We start from the raw sequence: 18083 nt of genomic DNA on the forward strand, positions 1-18083 counted from the left end.
TGCAGCCTTACGCTCTGGCAGTGCTTTGGCTGAGCAAATTAGCCTGAAGTGTTGTGCCCTTGGCTGGCAAATCCTTTCAACCCGGTTGAACGGACAAAATGAATACCCAGATTGTTCCTACGTCTGTTATTCTCCCGTGTTTATCTGGCTGAGCTGTCAGTCAGGCCATTATAACTGTGGTGCACACTCAAATGACTTGTCCACTCACAAAAGCAGGGTCTGTTGATGATAAGCTAAACAAAACTGGAGAGCCACTGTTGACAGAGTTGGGAAATCTTGCAAATGTGTCAGGTAAAAGCAGAAGTGCTTTTCTGGAAGATACAGAAGCAGCTTTTATTGCACGTGCGTAGCTTTAAAGTGTTTGCTGGGGTTTGTCGGCAGACGATAAATGTGCGTTTGTAATGAATTGGGTTCCTCTCCACTTTAAACAAATTAAGCAGCGTGCAGAAGATTTCTGAAACTCAAGTGTAAGGGTATATTGCTTTTACTAGAATTAATTAACCTGAAAATACATAATTTACTCGCACGGCCTCTGCCAGGCGAGCACGTAGCTGCGATCTGTCATGCACCAGCCCTGTCCGGAGCTGTGGGAGCACCCACGAAGCCTCTGTGCCTTGTATGGGAACAGCAGCCAAACCTTGGGCTGCTGGCAGGGCAGTCACCCTGCTTTGGGTCCTATGGGCATAAATGTGTTGAGTGCGTGGGCCTTCCTGGACAAGGAGGGCGTTTGGATGAGGACGGATCATCAGTTTTTATCATGCTATAAACTGGGTGTCTTGTGCTGAACAACACAGGTTAAGGGCTGTGTGAAGGATGATTTCTTTCCTTCCTTATAGCTTTTCCTCTAGGACCTTGAATTAGAAGAAGGACTCTAAGTCACTCCTGAAATTAATTTGATTGCACAATGTTAAGTAACACAGTGCCTTCTTGCAGAACGTGAGTGTGGCTTTTTTGGTCCTTTAGCCTCACGTTTGTGATCCCGATTAACAAGCTAGAAGTTTTCAGACTGCAAATGTGGACGTAGCCTCAGACGTCTGAACAATGGCAGTGTCCCCCTGCTCCTTCTCTGAGCTCTCTCTGTCTCTGGTAGGGAGACAATGGAAGCATCTCCGTTCTCAGCAGCCGTGCCTGCAAGGTCCCAAACCTGGTAGCATTGTTGGCTGTGATGAAAATGTAATGGATGGTACAGCTATTTTTCATCAAATGCTTGTTAGTCAATTTATTAGATTCCTAATATACTAATGCATTCATTTGGCAGGCATCTCGGCAAACGAGACTTGCAGTGGAGTGTACTCATTCAAAGTCATGGTAACTCGCAGGTTGCTGATTTCTCATCAGCACTCAGAAGATAATTTGCAAATGTGTCATTTATCATTATGCGCTTTGTAGAAGCAGATCTCATGAATGGGATAAACAGATAAGAATTTAATAATGAGCATTTCCTTCCCAAGCACCATTACCGGCTTCTTATGTTTTATCTGAACAGCATATGAGTTTGCATATGGCTGTGAAATACCTGTGGGTATGGCTCAGCATTCCCTCTGCTGAGGGACACAGAGTTGGAGCAGATTAGGCGTTGTATGATGAAAGAAGGACGGATTTTATTTGGAATAGTTGAAGAAGGGTGTGTGTGGATTTTTTCACCGTGAAAACACACTAACTTTCCTTTCCTCATAACAATCCATGAATGGCCACCGGTGTGCCCAACAAGAAGGTTGTTCAGGGGCTGGATTGGTAGGGCTGTGTAGCAGAGGCACGCTTTTGTCCATGCCCAGTCTGCATGCTGCACAGATGCTCTGACCTGCCACTGCCTTTGACTTTGCGTTGGTGGCTGCTTTTTATTCACCTGTTCACTCTTTACTGGGAAGAACTTTAAAGTCACAATAGCCACGAGAAGAGCCTGAAAATGCGATTCCTGTCTCCTCCTGTGACATTCAGGGTGGAAGCCCTGCATACAAATCGTCGCCACTTATTTTTTGCTACTGCGGATGTGATGGTACTAAAGGAGAGGTGTGACAAGGAGCCTGCACCGGGAGGAGCCCTTCTGCAAATCGCTCTGTGCTCAGCACCACTGCGATGGAACAGAGGCGCTCCGCCGCCGCTGCCCTCCAGCAGAGCCAGAAACCGTGCAAAGATATTGATAATTGATTCCATTTTATATAAGTTAAAAACTAGCTTTTCCCTCCTAGTGTGAAGGTAATGGGTTTTGTCTGTAGAAAGATAATAATCCCATGAGCCATTTCTACGCCCTCTATTAAAGCACAGTACAGCTTGCACTAGAACATAATGCCCATGTCATCTCGACTTTTTAAGTATTCATCTTAAAAGAGTCTTCAAGGACTGGAAAGAGATCTTCCTGAGACACTGAGTTAAGTCTGAGAACTTAAAAAGTCATGAAGATTTGGTCAATTAATGTGTTTATTCATCTACATCTCCTCTTGAAAAAGCCTCTTCAAATATGAAAGCTGTTTTCTTTCGATTAAAAAGTAGTCACTGCATTTAGTTTCCAGAGGTAATGTGGAGGGGATTTTTTTTTTAACCTTACCATAGTGGAGGATAAACACGTCTCTTTTTTTTTCTTCTTATCTGTTTCTACACAGGAATATTCATTTAGTGCAACAACAACAACAAAAATAGGAAAAAGTGCTAAATTGAAACCTTTCTGCCAAGTTTGTATGCAGGGGGTGACTTGATTTATAAGCTCAGGTAATTTCATTTTTGTTCACGCTCCTTCAATTGAAAAGCTCCCAAAAACAGAGCTGAAGCGAAGAGATGGGGAAATTTATCAAACTATTTATCAAATTATTTTTGCAGTCTGTCAAAGTCATAAGCATGCTAGAAAAGAAACATAAAGAGGGTGTTCAAACAGAAAGACATGTCTGAGCGAGCAGCCGGACTGCGGGCAGAGAGAGGCCAAGAAGATGGATCTGCCCCAAAACTCAGTGCCCGTGTTGGGTCTTTCCTTGATGGATTAAAGGCTGAGAAAAGGGGATGAAAAACAACATGGAGAAGGAGGGATGGGAGCAATGAAGATAGGCTTCTCCCCTATAGATAGCCGGTAAGCCACCACCGAGGTTTATCAACAGGCATGGTATTGGGTCTGAATGGAGCCCACTCTTGGCAGGGGGGGGATTCACATCCTGAGATGGGAGAAAACAGCCCTAAGTGTGCATCCCTGAGAGCAGGTCTTGGGAGGCAGCGCTGAGAAAGCAGGAGAAAAAAAAAAAAAAAGATAAAGAAAAAGCAACTGAGATAGAATGAACCAGTCTAGTAAGAAATCTTTAATTTCTAATGAGCTTTAAAGGGTTTGAGAGAAGTGATTTTTTCTTTTTAACAAACCAGTTCAAGTACATGCCTTCAGATTATAAAAGTACCTGAAATTGCCTAGAATATCAGCATGCATAGCTTGTTAGTATTTACATATATTTACATAGGAAAACAAGAGAAAGATCTACAGTTATTTACAGTCTACATAGGAGAAGAGAAAGGCAGCATAATTGTATTTCCTAAAATACAGTAGTTGAATAGTCAGCACATGCATATTAAGATATATTTGCATGATAGAACGCAAATGTTTGAAGACCTTTTTAACTCCCTATGCTAAGGTGTAGCATAATAAAGGTAATTTTTTGTTTTGTTTTGTTTCTAGTCTATTTGCATCAAGTGCTTTAAAATGTTCACTAACACAGCGGCAGCATTATTTACCCTGGCAATTAAAGCAACAGTACACACGATAATTTCCTACTAACTAGCAACAAGCTGCTGGTGAATGAAATATCTATTGTTTCTCATTATCCATCGACCAACATACAGGGATCTCTCCTTGTAAAGGCAGTGCCTAAGCTATCACCATTAATTATAGAAGTAATATAAATGAGACTCTACAGTATGTACTAAATGAAATATTAACAAGGCAAGTGTCTTTGAGCCTGAAAGATGCACTAACAGGGCACACTTTACAGCAGACTATCTATGAAAATCACACATACATAATACAGGAGTGCCTGGCTTACATCTCTAAGCCTAGACATTAGAGGCCTGTTTGCTAGATCTGTATTATTGCAAAATACATTCCCTTAATTAGTTTCTGGAAGACAGAGTTAGTAGTTAATTTCTTACCATGATATGTCCCGATCATCACACCCTGTGGTTTTTCAATGCATTGTATTACTGAAATTTGTGTGTGTGTCTGTGTGTGTGTGTTTATATCTCAACAGATGAGAAACAGTCTTTGTTTATCTTTAAAACTGAAACAAACAGCTTGTTAAATATTTGTCCCAAAAGGTCACTTGCTTAAAAAGCATTGCGTTTTGTGGGGTTGTTTCACTTGTATCTAAAGTCAAAGTTGGTCTAAAAAAGGATCTGTGCAATGAAGGAGGAAGCACAATGTCATTATTGTGATGACATTCACAGCAATACTGCATTTGAAAAGACTCTAAATTTTGACTAGAATTAGTATTAAAAAGCTATATAAGTATATACAACATATACAGAACTGTATGCGTACATACATTTATATAAAGTATGTCTATAATTAAAGTTAGGTACAGCAATAAAGTAAAACATTTCATGTCAGCAGAAGTTAAGGACAAAAGTGATTTCAACAAATTCTCACGTGCATGTGTCTGAAAATCAGGCAGCCCTATTCTGATGACTGTCTTACAGCAGCCTATGTAGTCTGGCAGGGTACGTCTACAGTTAAGAACCTGTTGGCCCAACTCTTCAAGTTACACCTGCCTGGAAGAGCATGGCTTAGCTGGCAAAGTACACATTTCAGGGAGATTTTCAATATCTTCCATAGGATTTCCATTTTTGGCAGTGGCCAACAAGTCATAATAGGATACATGTTTGTATAAACATAGTCTCATAAAATGAGTGGCAGAGATTCAGAGGTGCTGCAGGGATTGGATCCCCTAGGACTCTGGCTACCTCTGGCCTGTTCTTTGCAAGCAGCATCATATGGCCAACGTGATCCCAAGCCTATCTGAGGTTTTCCCAAATCCAGGCATGAAGAGAAGCATGCAGTATCACACTGCTGCTCTGTACGTCGCGGCACAGCGAGAAGGAGCAGCAATGCTAGATGGTAGCAATTTGCATGCAGTGTTCGAAACTGCCACTTCAGTGGAGCGATGATGTCTTGAAAGTGTAAATCGGGTGTGAACAGGAGATCAGTGGGCAGGAGAAGAGAATTCAGAAGCGATCAGTGAGGAAATGCGGTGTTGGTAAAAGGCTGGTGAACAGCCCATGGGGCATGCTGCTGAAATGCTGGTTGTGCAAGGGAAAGCCATATGCTTCACTGAAGTTTTTGAAGGTTAAGATGGCTCTCTGTCAGGCTTGAAACAATGTTCAAAATCTGATTGTGGACTCCATTGAGAACAAAGTAAGGAATAAAGAGCTGCCTGTGGGACCCAGCTCCCACCCAGGTGCTGCAGTAGTGTTGTGTAAACTATGTGTCTGCGTCTGCCTTAAACATGGGGTGGTTTTATCTGTCTGTGAAAGGCTGGCAGATACCATACCAGATGGGAAATGTGGGCCCTTCTAAAGGATTTCCCAAGGCAGCTCAGATGTTATAGCCCTCTGTTGGGCAATGTGGTATGCCACGGTGGCTCTTTCTAGCATATACAAAGTTTGGGAGAGATGAACCCGCTGTTCTTGCTTTCAGGGTCTGGTTACCTCTAAAGCAACCATTCATGGAGCCCCCGGTGGCTGGCTAGTAGTGTTCGACCAAATTTTCATTGAGCTGGGCAAAAACTAACAAATGAGGGAGGGAGAATACCAGCATGGGGCCTGTTGTAGCAGAAAACTTCACAGGTTAGAGAAGGAAGTTTGTACAATAGAGAAAGATCTGCATGATTCCAAAAGGTACTTACATTTTTATCAGCTGTAATGCCAACATCGTTTTAAATCTAATCATTTTAACAATGGTTTATAATACAACACAGTGCTTTTCAACAGTAGATGTGGAAGCAGTCCATAAACACGAACTCGTCCTCACAACACCCCTGTGAGGTGGGTAAACATCAGTACTCTCCCATTTTACAGGTGGGAAGAGTGAGGTACGTGGAGTTGAAGCGACTTGTCCAAGTTCACTTGGGAAGTAAAGACTGAAATGAGAAGACCAGCCCAGTGCTCCTGCCTTGATGTGTTGTATTTCACCTTTTCCAGTGGAGTGACTGTTGCAGACAATCTGTTTGACACTGGACGCTGGAGGTTGGAAGCTTCCAAGCCCTATCATTGCCATAATCGAGAACATATGGGATGTTGCATAACACAAACAACATGGTGCATTATCAAAATACATTTATTACAGTGGACACATTTTCTTTTGCAAAGTTAAAACCCAGAATGTAAGTTAAATATAGCTGCATATATTGAGTAGTTGAAATAATCAGTAGGTCTTAATGCCTCAGCAGTTGAAAACAAATCCTCTTTCGTGAACTACTGCAGTTTCCTTACTCAAAGAATATAGCACATTTATCTTCTATAATGTATGTAAAGAACACTGTAAATGTGTAAAGGTCTTAATGACACTAAGAAAAGTTACAGCTTGAAACCAACTATGCCTTGCAAGTAGAGAAGCTGTTAGAGTTTTGAGTCTTTGTAGTTGGGAATTAATTGAAAAAGGAATACATCAGAGGAAGAAAAAGCAGACCTTATAGATTTGGGTTTATTCGTTGTATTATCTTCTAAGAGATGCTTTGCTGGTTTAAATGTGGTGCTGGGGGAAGGGGAGGTGGTTGAGAATCTCTGGTTTAGATGTGGTTCAGTGAGACCTTTGAAAAGACTGTAATTACAGAGTCAGTTCAGGTCACGTTTTCCTGCTGGCACTTGGGTGGAGATGGGACCTGAAGTCAACTGCGCCTGATTTGTTTATTGAATCATATTTGGCAGCTCCAAAGTTTGATTTTTTTTAGTTGCAGCTGTGATTTTGGTTTATCATACTCACCCAAACGAGCAAAGGCAGGTCTCAATTTCGTATTTCCTTGCTAAAAAAAAAACCATCAGAGAATCCAATTTTCTTACAGGAGAATAGCACACACATACTGTGAGTGTTACTCAGAAGATAACAGTGCATCTGGGATTGCTCTGAGTAAGAGGACTGCAGCAGGAACCAAACAGTTCTCCTATAATCTCCTGTGTGAGGCTAAAACTTGCTGGAGATCCCAAATGGAAACAAGTGCATTCCTAGTGCAGCTCCCTTCTGGGAGGCTGGCCAGAGCTTGGGGCTTTTTTTTCACACTAAAGCAGGAAATGACCATGGCTGAAGATATCAGGCAAACTTACTCTGCTCTAGCATGGATCTGAACACTCGGGGTGCTTCCCACAGGCACAGCAAAGGGTGGGAGAGCCCATGCACTGCAGTATGTGTAGTGAGTGGTTCCACTCTCAGTGATGCATAGACGTGTGTTGAGCTGAAATTTTCGTGCTAGGGCTGTGTTTGCTTGGTCTGATAGTCCTGAGGTGGTTAACAGTAAAAGCCTGAAGAGTTGTAAGGAAGCACTTGCCTTTTTATTTCTCTGGAGCTTCTAACTTTGAATTTGGACCTTGTCAAAGCTGCTCTCTTCCTGTGTCATTGTGAATTCACCTCCCTCCACTGGCCATCATTTAAGATGCACTGTGCTAAACTTCACCTCAGGCTACCCAGATAACGGGCCTCAATGCTTAATTTTTTGTAATAAAATGAATAACTCCATTTCAGAGAATCTCATTCCATCTCACTGGTAGGCAGCGCCCTTAACAGAGTGTAGAGTGATCTTATTAGTTTGTAGGTGATGAGTATACAGATAAGTTATGGCTTTGTTTCTAATATTTATATGCTTCCTATGTAAACCTGCTTCAGAACAAGGATCTAATTTTAGAAAATAAACATGCATTTGAAAGCGGACAAATCTGAAAACTAAACATTAGCTGTGTAATATGTTTTCTTATCAGGAACCTAAGTGGTATCTTAGAATACTAACGGATGCATTATATATATTAATGAGGGATTTACCATGTGCCGTACATCAGGAACCCCTCTTTTTTTACTGTTAAGGTATCCAATATTCATTTGAATTCAGTACTGTCAGTTACAAATTGATAGCTCACAGTTATGAAATAAACGCCTATGAACTAGTAGCTACTTTGTACTTTTATCTCAACAAAGGATTTTGGGAGGATGGATAATTTAGATCTCTGAGCCTCAACTATAAATAAACAGCAACGGCTTTACAAATCCCACCCTGCTGCAGTTTAAGATTGTATTACAAAACTGACAAATGATTTGCAAAGGAGAATGATGAACCCTTATTACTAAGACACTCTTCAACTTAATCCAAAACAAGATTCCTGGGTAATTTTACGTACACTGGGAAGATTGATGGCGTGGTGCTTGCCTAGCAGCTTTCAGACGTTTGCCGCGATCGGAAATAGCATTGAGGCATGATTAAAGATTCAGTTGGGCTTCTCACAAATTCTTTATCCCACGTATTCATCATCCCCACTCACTGCCTTTGTTAGGGTTAAGGCAGCTGACCCCCAGCCCGGGTGATTAGCACCATATACAACTGACAGACGTATGGAAAAAAAATGTTTAGGTTGCCCGGAGCTTTTAGCATTGTTTATTGGTTTAAATTGTTGGGAGTGGGGACGTTAATCACAATAGATCAGGGAGAGCCTGTGACAACTGACAAGCTCATTGTTTAAGACGTTTTTTAACGAAGTTGTTAACATTAATTCTTTTATATAGTACTCTAATCTTCTTCAAATTATGTTCTGACATGGCACAAACCGCTTGGCATTGAAAGTCATTCAACAGTGATTAAAGTGCTCTTTTTATCGGTTTAAGAATGTTTCATCTTGTATCAGCAGTATGGAATTGTTTACTAATTAGATTCCCTACCATCCTCCGCTGTCGTATGCTGATGATATGTGAACAGGAAAGCTGATGAGCAAAAAAATTAAAACTTGTTATTAAATTGTCATAAGGCCCGGCATATAAAGATGTCATTCAAAAGACTGTGTTCAGAAAGGCTAAACAATATTTACTGAGAAACTCAGCATTTTCTCAGCCCAACTCTACATTGGCTCTGCAGTTATCCACAGCCCCGCCTCTTTTGGGGAGGTTGATGCCAAGCAGGGGTCTGTTGCACAAGGACCTTCCCATATGGCATGGTCACTCTGGGCTTCCTTGGGTCCTGTTGGGATGGCGACCTCCCAACATCCCACCCGACCCAGAGCATTATTGAGTCCCCTCTGTCCCTGGGTGAGTCACTTAAGATCCTGCATTCATCAAAGGAATTTAGATGCTTGAATGGCTTTGGGAACCTGAGAGTTACCTTCTGTTTCTCATTTTTGTTACCATTAAGTTCCTAGGCTTGATGAGTTCACATTTGTCCGTTATTCTCTGATATTTAAGCTTTACCCTCTGTCAACAAAGAGATAAATAAGACTGCATTTCTCTTAAATAATAAAAAGAAGGCGTATTTTTCTTCCTATGTGAGACCAATTGAACTTTCTTCTACCAAACCACTCAGGACAATTGAAACACTTAGAAAGATGTAAAGATATACACAGCCAAAAAGCAAATGGCACATTGCTTACATCCAGTCCTCAGTGAAACACTGGAGGCATCACATGATAAAGTGCTTTGGGCTTCCAGCCACATAATCTTTTATCACTTAAAGTAAATATCTTACACGCATACAGGGAAAACTGTTCTCTTCTTTTGGAGTTGGGGTTGTGTCAGTGTTGGAGGTATAAAGCGCTGCCTTTGTGCTGTAGGATGTTCTCTGCCTGCTGAGAATTTTGTATAAGAATCATCAAATTTGACTCATTTGAAAAGGTTTGATTTTGAACTGCTCCGATAAACTTTCCTTTATGAATTAGCTGAGTTCTCTTCAAGCTAGCCTGAGTTTGGCTTGGCTGGACAGCAAAGCTTAAGGGCTCTCATTCTGCAATGAGCACTTCAGTTTAATTTTACCTTTCCAATAAAAGTCCAGTTGAATTGCTTGCAAAAATTAATAATAACACTCTTTGGGGGTTATTCTAAACAGCTGAATACAGTAAACATACCTGTGCTGTGGAGCTTTACAAGATAGTTCAAATGAGTGTAATATTGTTCTCTGTTTATATTATCTTTAGTAGAACTCTTACATTTCTGCTACTGCCTTTAAGATACTTTCTCTTTTTTTAAAAATATAGTGGTTTAATAAGAGGATTGCTTTGCATTATAGTAATTTTAAAAATATTTTGGTCTGCAGATAAATATGTGCCTTAATACAGACAGGTTTGGTTTACGTTGTTATGGGAGATCATTCCTAAGCCGTGGAGCCATCATTATCAGTTTAATCCCATCTTCTGAGAAAATTGCCTATCTTGCAGACAAATACGCCTTTCTTTGCTGTTACAAAATTGAGACACCTCAATTAAGGGAACTGAGGTTTTTTAGAAAGGCTGCCCTTGAAGGATGAGAATGCAGAGTAGAGTTTTTGGAGGCTGACCCCCCTAACAGCGCCCTGAGTTTCCCTGTTCCTGACACTGAAAGGCTGGGGAAAAAAAAAAACAACTGCAGGAAAGTCACAAGAGGTTGAAGCTCATTCTCTTTTCCCATTAAATTATCCTAATGTGGCAACGTCTAATTTCTCTTTGTTTACTTTTTCTATCATACTTGGCAGCTTCTTTATTCTGATTCCTATCAGGTCATAATGAGTTACCACAGAAAGGACTAAGATGTACATAAATAATCACTAGATGCCACATAAACTATCGGTTTTAAATTAGCGTTGTGCGCAGTGTCTTGCTTTGCGCTCTCACCTATTATTTTTAATTACAGTTTACAAAGGCAGCCAGTTTCACGCTCTCTTTGCATCCCTCCTGGCACTGTGCTTGCAGCCCTGAGTGCCCCATCCCTGAGGTGTACCCACTGCTGCCCACATGCCCTCCAGCTCTGGCTTTCTGTTGGAGAAATTCAGAGAAGCCCATTCCTCACATGAGTTCACTTTGTGTTTAAAAAAATAAAAGAAGGAAAAAGGAAAAAAAAAATAACCACCTCTGCTCCACAGAAGCATGTAATATACCTGCTTCTTAAAGCATTGTAAGACATGAGAAAATGGTTATTAGAGAATTAAAAAACAAAACAAAAGACTGGAAAGGCTCGCGTCTGTGCAGAACTGGCAAATAAACATACTTGCACAGCAGTGGTGACAGTGGCCGCAGCAAAACCACTGATCAGAGATAGATGGGCTGGTTTGGCACAAAGCCCGATTGCATTTTACGTGATAGGTCTTAATTGGAGTGCCCAGGTTAATTTTGTACAAGAGGCTTTAAAAAAACCAACCCACCAAAATAGATGCACCCGTCAGTTTGAACTGCTTGCCAGGGTTTGGAAATGGTGGTGCCTGTGTTTGGAGGTTGGAAGGGAGCTTTTAGGTGCTGCTTTGAAACTTGGATCAACTTTTCTGGTTTGTTGGATCAACTTTTTGGGTTTTAGGCTTTTTTTTTCAGTACCCACCAGGGTTTGTTGAAAAATAGCAAAAGAGCAGAGATCAGGTAATGAGATTCTGGATTATTTCTTTCACTCTAAGAGCAAATAAAAAGGAGAAAATAACTTCTCATTAGGGTGTCGTAGGTAAGTGGCTGGGAGGCAGAGAGGCAGCAGCATCCTTAGCAATGCTTTGGTTGCAGTGCGTTTAGAGATGCTCTCCTAAAGATGCACAGCTCCGACAGACTGCAAGCAAATTGACAGCGATAAAAATACCTGTATTGCTCTCTATATAAACATATCTACGTTTATGCGTGTGTGTGTATATATATATATATAGGGTTTATTTCCAATTTTTATTTTTTTATTCTTTTGTCATTTCAGCAACAAGGAGCTGCCACGACCGTGTACTGCGCGACGGCCGCCGAGCTGGAGGGGCTGGGTGGGATGTACTTCAACAACTGCTGCCGCTGCCTGCCCTCGGCCGAGGCTCGCAATGAGCTGACGGCCGCGGCCCTTTGGGAGCTGAGCGAGAGGCTGATCCGCGAGCAGCTTGGCAGGCGGTCCCCGTGACGGAACGCCCCGCACGCTCGGAACCTGCCAGCGCTGGAGCCCGTCCAATCTTATCATCTAGAGGGTTTCCGTATACCTCCGATAGAGATTAACCAGTGTTAAATGAAATAATAGCAGTCACAACATAGTGAAAAATGTTAAGTACTAATGGGAAATGGGGAATACGGCGGGTTAAAGGGACAATGCGGCTTCCTGGGGCTTAGTTAGTCGTGCTTCTCTTCTTTTGATTATAGCCTGTTCAAAGTGTAACCCAAGGAGGCGTGCTTTGTGCTATTGCAGAAACGCGGTGCCACAGATATTCTCTGTTGTTTTGATTAATGGGTTAGGTAGGTAGCCCAATATGGGATTTCCTCTTTATTTTGATAATTACTGCCTGTTAGGCTGTAGGTATCGATCGGGATATGGTAGTGATGTTGATTCCTTTTCCCTGCAAGGATTTTTTAGGGTGTGGCGAATAAAAAGGTTATTAGGGAAAGAGATCTCTCCTGCCCTTGACTATTGGCTGCAAATACTTCCATGCTATCTAAAAACAGAGGGTGCAAGAAGGCTTCTGAACAGAGATGTCAAAATCACAGCTAATTAAATATTTCTTTTGTCTTAAAAGATTATAATAAAAGATACTTTATAAACCATTCCCTAATATAGAATTAGCAAAGATGATGTTGTCTTCTAAAGAACGCACAGGGTGTAATCAGGGGGTTAAGTGGTATTTTCATCCTTTTCTCACTTCACAGTTTTAAGGAGTTTGTTTTTTTCTTGGAAAATTCACAGTTTCTCAGTTCTCCTGATACTGTATCCCAATCCAAATTTCTCTATTTTTCTTTAAATTTAATAAAACAACATGCTTGCTTGAATACTATCACCTGAAGAGAAAGTTTGTCTCATTTCTGCAAATGTCTTAGTTATTTTTTTTTCTTAGAAAAGAAAACTTGAGGAAAAATAAAGAGCTTCTCGTTGATACCAAGAGAATGCTGTTTTTTTCTTGTTTCTTTCTGAGTTCTTTTATTTATTTTTTTTTCTGTACTTTGTGCTTTGTAGCTGTCTTCATGCCAGAACGTTGTCCTAAGCCATCATCAGTCCAGCATCACATTTTCTGTGGACAGAATATAAACACATAAATAGAAGGACACATTGTTAATAGAAGCTTAAATGACCCCCCTTATTAATGATTTATTGCTCACAGTCTGTCTCTTATGATTTGTCTCATATGGACTCAGCTGCTGCATAGGTGTTCCAATAAGGCACGCCGTCACCTGGGAGGAGCACTCCTAGCATGTTCCTATGGAAAACCCCACCATACTTCGGTAAGGAATGAGGATGACACAGCTATACCTAAAAGCCATATACTGTTTTGACTCTAATGCTTGCATTTCCAGCTAACCCTAGCTCAGTGTGAGCTCTCCTTAGATGGACAGCGTTCAGTCTCCTGTGCACAAGGGTGGAAGTCTCTGCAGGTAAGGGCTCTCTCTTTCTGTAAACTTAAATTTCTTCAGTGGGGAAGCTGGGAGCTACTGAGCTCCGATCTAGGCTGAATCAGCTGGCCCAGCTTTATACCAAGGAAATGAGGGCTTTTTCTTTCTTCCAAAGCCCTTGGCATCTTTCAACCTTCTGCCCAAGTGCAGCCTCAGCTGCTGCCGACTTCCCCAGTGATGCTTGCTGACTTCCTTACCCAACGCTGCAGCCTTTCCTAAAGCAGCAATAAAACAATATGGCCTTGCTTATATCTGCTGCACAGCCTGTGCTGCCACTGCCTTCCCTAAATAAGCAATCCTGCCCGTCATTCTTCCTCTACAGCAGGCTGCTACCCCAAGGCCAGCTCTTGCTCCTGCACTGAAACATTTGGCAGAATAAAGAAATAAAAACGGCTGTTCCAGCAAGAGAAACATCTCTTTTCAGCTTTTTTGGAAAGAAGAAAAAAAAACTCTTTCTGGTCTCCTACGTCTGTTCTGTGCTACACAGACCAGACCATGGTATTGGGTAAAGCCTGAAAGGTTTGTTGGTGTGGGTCAGAGTGCTTGCACGTTGAGGTGTTGGTTACAATCAAATTCCTTGGGTTGTCTGGAGTTTGTCTGGGGTGAAAAACTGATTAACTTCTGTCACCCATGCAGCAGTCTTCTCAAAAGGATTATTTTTCTTTTTCATACCAAAAAATGAATTGCTCTCATATGCCAACACCCCCAGCCCAAGACAGCAGGGCTGTGCACCATGACTGGCACTGCTCAATGCTTAAAGAGGTTGTCGACCTTCCTTCAAAGAACACCTGGGCACCAATTTTCTTCCCACGTAGTTTCCTCTTTCAATATTAGAAGGAGAAAGCATTTTCAACGTCAGCATAATTTTGCATTAGTATGAAAGCAAGCTGCCTGGTGGCTTTATGGAGTTGATCAGTTTCTGGTCAATAAATACTCACTGGCACTGGTGCATTACTGCAGCTAACTAGCATGTAACTGTCCCCATTTTCTCCAACTCAGGTAAAAATCTCTCAGTGAGTGTTTCCTCTCTCTTGCTTTCTCTTGTTCTCTTCCTTTTTCTTTCTCCTTTTTTTTTTAATTCCCTTTCTCTGTCTCTTCCTTTGTCTCTTGCTCTCCTACACAGAGATAGCCAGCAAAAAAAAAAAACAAAAAAAAAAAACCAACCTTGCATTTTTTTTTTTCATTTTCATTCCAAATAAAAAATGGCACAAAGCTGCAGAGCGTTTGCTTCTATTAGAAACACTTGTGAAAATAATTTTTTACACTCAGCTCGGATTCAGTGCAGGAGGGATGTGCAGGACATTAAAAAGGAAAAGCAATTGAAAAGAAACAGACTCCAAACCCTCCATTTTAATATCCTAGATGTGCCTAAGTAAGTCATTGGCTTTCAGATATATTTTGGTGTAAAATTTGGCACATTTACAGCTAGTCAGGTTTATTTATTTGACTGGCTTACATTTTTCTGGTTGATTTACCTGAGGCAAATGTCTGTGTGAATCACTCCACAAAGCATTGACTCCGGTGTTCATTAAAGGTAGTTAAGTGATCCTGCGTCTGATATTAAAGCAAACCCCATTAACCTTAACTGGTATCACATCAGCAAAACAAAAATAACTGGATAAAGCAAAAGAGAGCGTGTATTTATAGTTCTTGGAAAAGATCCAGTCAACTTGCATCAAGTCCTTAATAGTCCTGTGGTTATCCCCCAAATGATGATTTTTTTTTTTGTCCCTGTCCTTATAGGTGTCATGGCTCTTATCGAGTCTATGTTTATGAACAAGCAAGCTCTCAATTGTCCTATGGGAATGGAGGTGTTCTCTGCGCTGTGGGCATTGCCCATGGTCTGCCCAGGAAGGAGCTGACTGTGGGGACCGGATAGAGAGGAACCAGCAAAAAACCATGCCAAGCCTTTGCTTTTATTTTTATAATTTTCTTCTGACATCTGGAAGACAAATTTCAGATGTTTTCAGAGCAGGTAGGTATTTTTATTATTAAAGAAAGTCTTTCCAGCAATACTGCAATAATTTGACTTACATCAAGGTTGAATAACTCCTTGTCAGGTGTTAAGCTCATGACCTTTCAAGCCAAACACACTGATACTAACCAGTTTACCATTGGAATGATCAATATCTTGTAAGTGAGAAAGTCTAGACAGATCTTATTTTGTCCTTTGGTATCACTTGTGGCTTTGGAATTGATCATTATATGCAGCAGGGGAAAAAATGCCTATACATTTCATGCTCTGTATTTATCTTGACAAGGTTCTCTAGGATTATATTTTCATAATCTGAATGGCAGTGGAACAGCTGCTCAAACTGTGCAAGTCCTTCTTATCAGGCTGAATTTAAGCTACGGTAATTACTCTTTCTCCTTATGTATTTCTTTTTTAAACAAGCGTGTACCATACTTTAAAATATATGGTGAGGGGCAGCAGGGGGGCATGCTGAGAAGCTTGGAAAATACTGCTAGAATTTGACATATTTCTTTCCATGCAGAGTGGCTGATTCAGGCTTGTGTTTTGTTCTCGATGCAAGCCCTGAGTCTGGAGGCAGTTTGGGAAAATCAGCCTAGCTGGTGGCAAAACCAATGCCTTACAGTTTGGTGATGGGGCAATCCCATGGGACTGGGATTGCAAAGATCTTCCTAAACAGCTGCGTTTACGCCCTCAGCCCTTTGAGCCTGGGCTGGCCTTCAACATGCTTTTGGCCAAAGGATAAGTGCCTCAAAGGCACTCAGCCCAAGCTCAGTCTGGCTTGAAACTCTCTAAGCAGTGAGCTGCTCCCTCACCCCAAATGGAAAACAGACCCAAGCACAAGACCAATCCTATCCATATGGTTTTTCCCATCCAAATCTTTAGGAGTGGCTGTGGCAGACTGATTTCCTACAGTGCTAACCACGTTATTTACAGGATGCCTGCTCTGGGCTGTGCTTTTTCTTCTCTCTCCAACCCCTGTTGCCTTTGCAGAGCACTTTGCAATGGGTGTTTGGTGAATTAGCTCTGTGCTTTAAAAGAGAAGATTGCTCTGGCAGAGAATAGTGTAGTTGTAAAAGTGTCAAGGTGTTATGAATGTCCTGATGATAGAGCCCAGTTGTTATCTGCTGGGTAGTGAGGGAGGATAGCTAATGATGTGCAGCATGTAAACTGTTTGTTGCTCTAATCCATCTGTGTGGAGAGGAGTGAAAAAGAGGGGCGAAATCCTGGGAAAATTACTTGGACAGCTGGAGATAAAGTGTGCACTGATGGAGTCATCCAGAGGTAGCTGTCAACATGAGCTGTGTTTGCATATAATCCAAGCAATGCACAGTGATTCCTTTTGGTGTGTATTTTATGGGGTTAGAGTGGGGAGGGGTTCGTGTGTCTGCACACAGATCTTAATTGCTCTCCAGTATCTCTTACCAACTGGGCTCCAGTTTTAAGTGAGGAATGTGATTTTAATCAATTCATGGCTGGATGGAAGAGAGAAGTACCACAAACACACCAAAGCAAGACATACAGATCCCTTTGGAGGACCTGATTTAAATGAGAAGCAATCATTTTATTAATTCTGCTGTGTTTTATAGACCTTTTATATGGAACATTACCCATACAACTTCACTATCTAATTAAAAAGGGCTCTTATCAATTTGCTGGGCAGTTGCTTATGCAAAAAAAGAGAGGAAGAAATAATATTACTTTTTTTTTTTTTCCTGAATCCCAGAAAATCATCTGTCTTAAGGAGGTACAGAGCAAATCACCAAATGCCTAGTGAGACTGCTATGGCTGACAATCGTCACTGTTGAAAGAACAGTTACAAAAACTGAACATTAGCCAACGCTTTGGGGAGGAGGCTTGCACCATGCAGGTCTGGTGCAGCATGCAGGTGGGTGAGCAGCCTGAAGGAAGGGCAGTGTCCACGCTGTGGAAAGCACAGAATCATAGAATCACAGAATGGCTTGGGTTGGAAGGGATTTTTTACAGATTTTATAATCATGGAACCATTAAGGGTTGACAAGACCACTAAGACAATCTAGTGCAACCCCAACCCACCCACACCATGCCCTCAAAACCACATCCCTCAGTGCATCTCCATGTTTCTTGAACACCTCCATGGATGCTGACTCCCCCACCTTCCTGGGCAGCTCTGCCATTGCATCATTGCGCCTTCTGAGAATGAATGTTTCCAAATATTCAACCTGAACCTGCTCTGGTGCAACTAAAGGCCATTCCTTCTTGTCCTACCACTGTATTAACGTGGGAGAAGTGGCCAACCCCCACCTCACTACTTTCAGGGAGTTGTAGAGGACGTTTAGGTCTCTCCTGAACCTCTGTTTCTCCAGACTGAACCATCCTAGTTCCCTCAGCTGCTCCAGACCCTGCACCAGCTTTGTTGCCCTTCTCTGGACACACTCGAGGGCCAGTTCCAACCTCCAGCCATGAACAGAGTTGCACCTTACCATGGCATTTCTGCCCAGTTTACGTGTGGGATGCAGTGAAGCCATCCCGACCCCCTGCAAGGCAGTGGCACAAGAAACCAGGCAGGTAGAAAAATACCTCTGCTCCTCCCACCCCTCCGTAAACTGGTGCTTTATGTGGCGTA

The 18083-nt window shown here is 41.8% G+C and overlaps 1 protein-coding gene across 1 annotated transcript in view; it reads left to right on the forward strand.

Annotated features, from left to right (window-relative positions):
• WWOX (WW domain containing oxidoreductase) overlaps nucleotides 1–13000 on the forward strand; it is a 468833-nt gene extending 455833 nt beyond the window's left edge. The window contains exon 9 of the mRNA XM_042821839.1: nucleotides 11846–13000. Coding sequence (XP_042677773.1) covers nucleotides 11846–12034 — 189 coding nt within the window. The 3' untranslated portion in view covers nucleotides 12035–13000. The remainder of the gene's footprint in view (nucleotides 1–11845) is intronic.
• Nucleotides 13001–18083: the final 5083 nt, after the last annotated feature.

This window comes from Centrocercus urophasianus, unplaced genomic scaffold, assembly GCF_019232065.1.
Source record: "Centrocercus urophasianus isolate 14NV4802_14NV808 unplaced genomic scaffold, USGS_Curo_1.0 seq_2, whole genome shotgun sequence".
In the NCBI taxonomy this organism is placed as follows: Eukaryota; Metazoa; Chordata; class Aves; order Galliformes; family Phasianidae; genus Centrocercus; species Centrocercus urophasianus.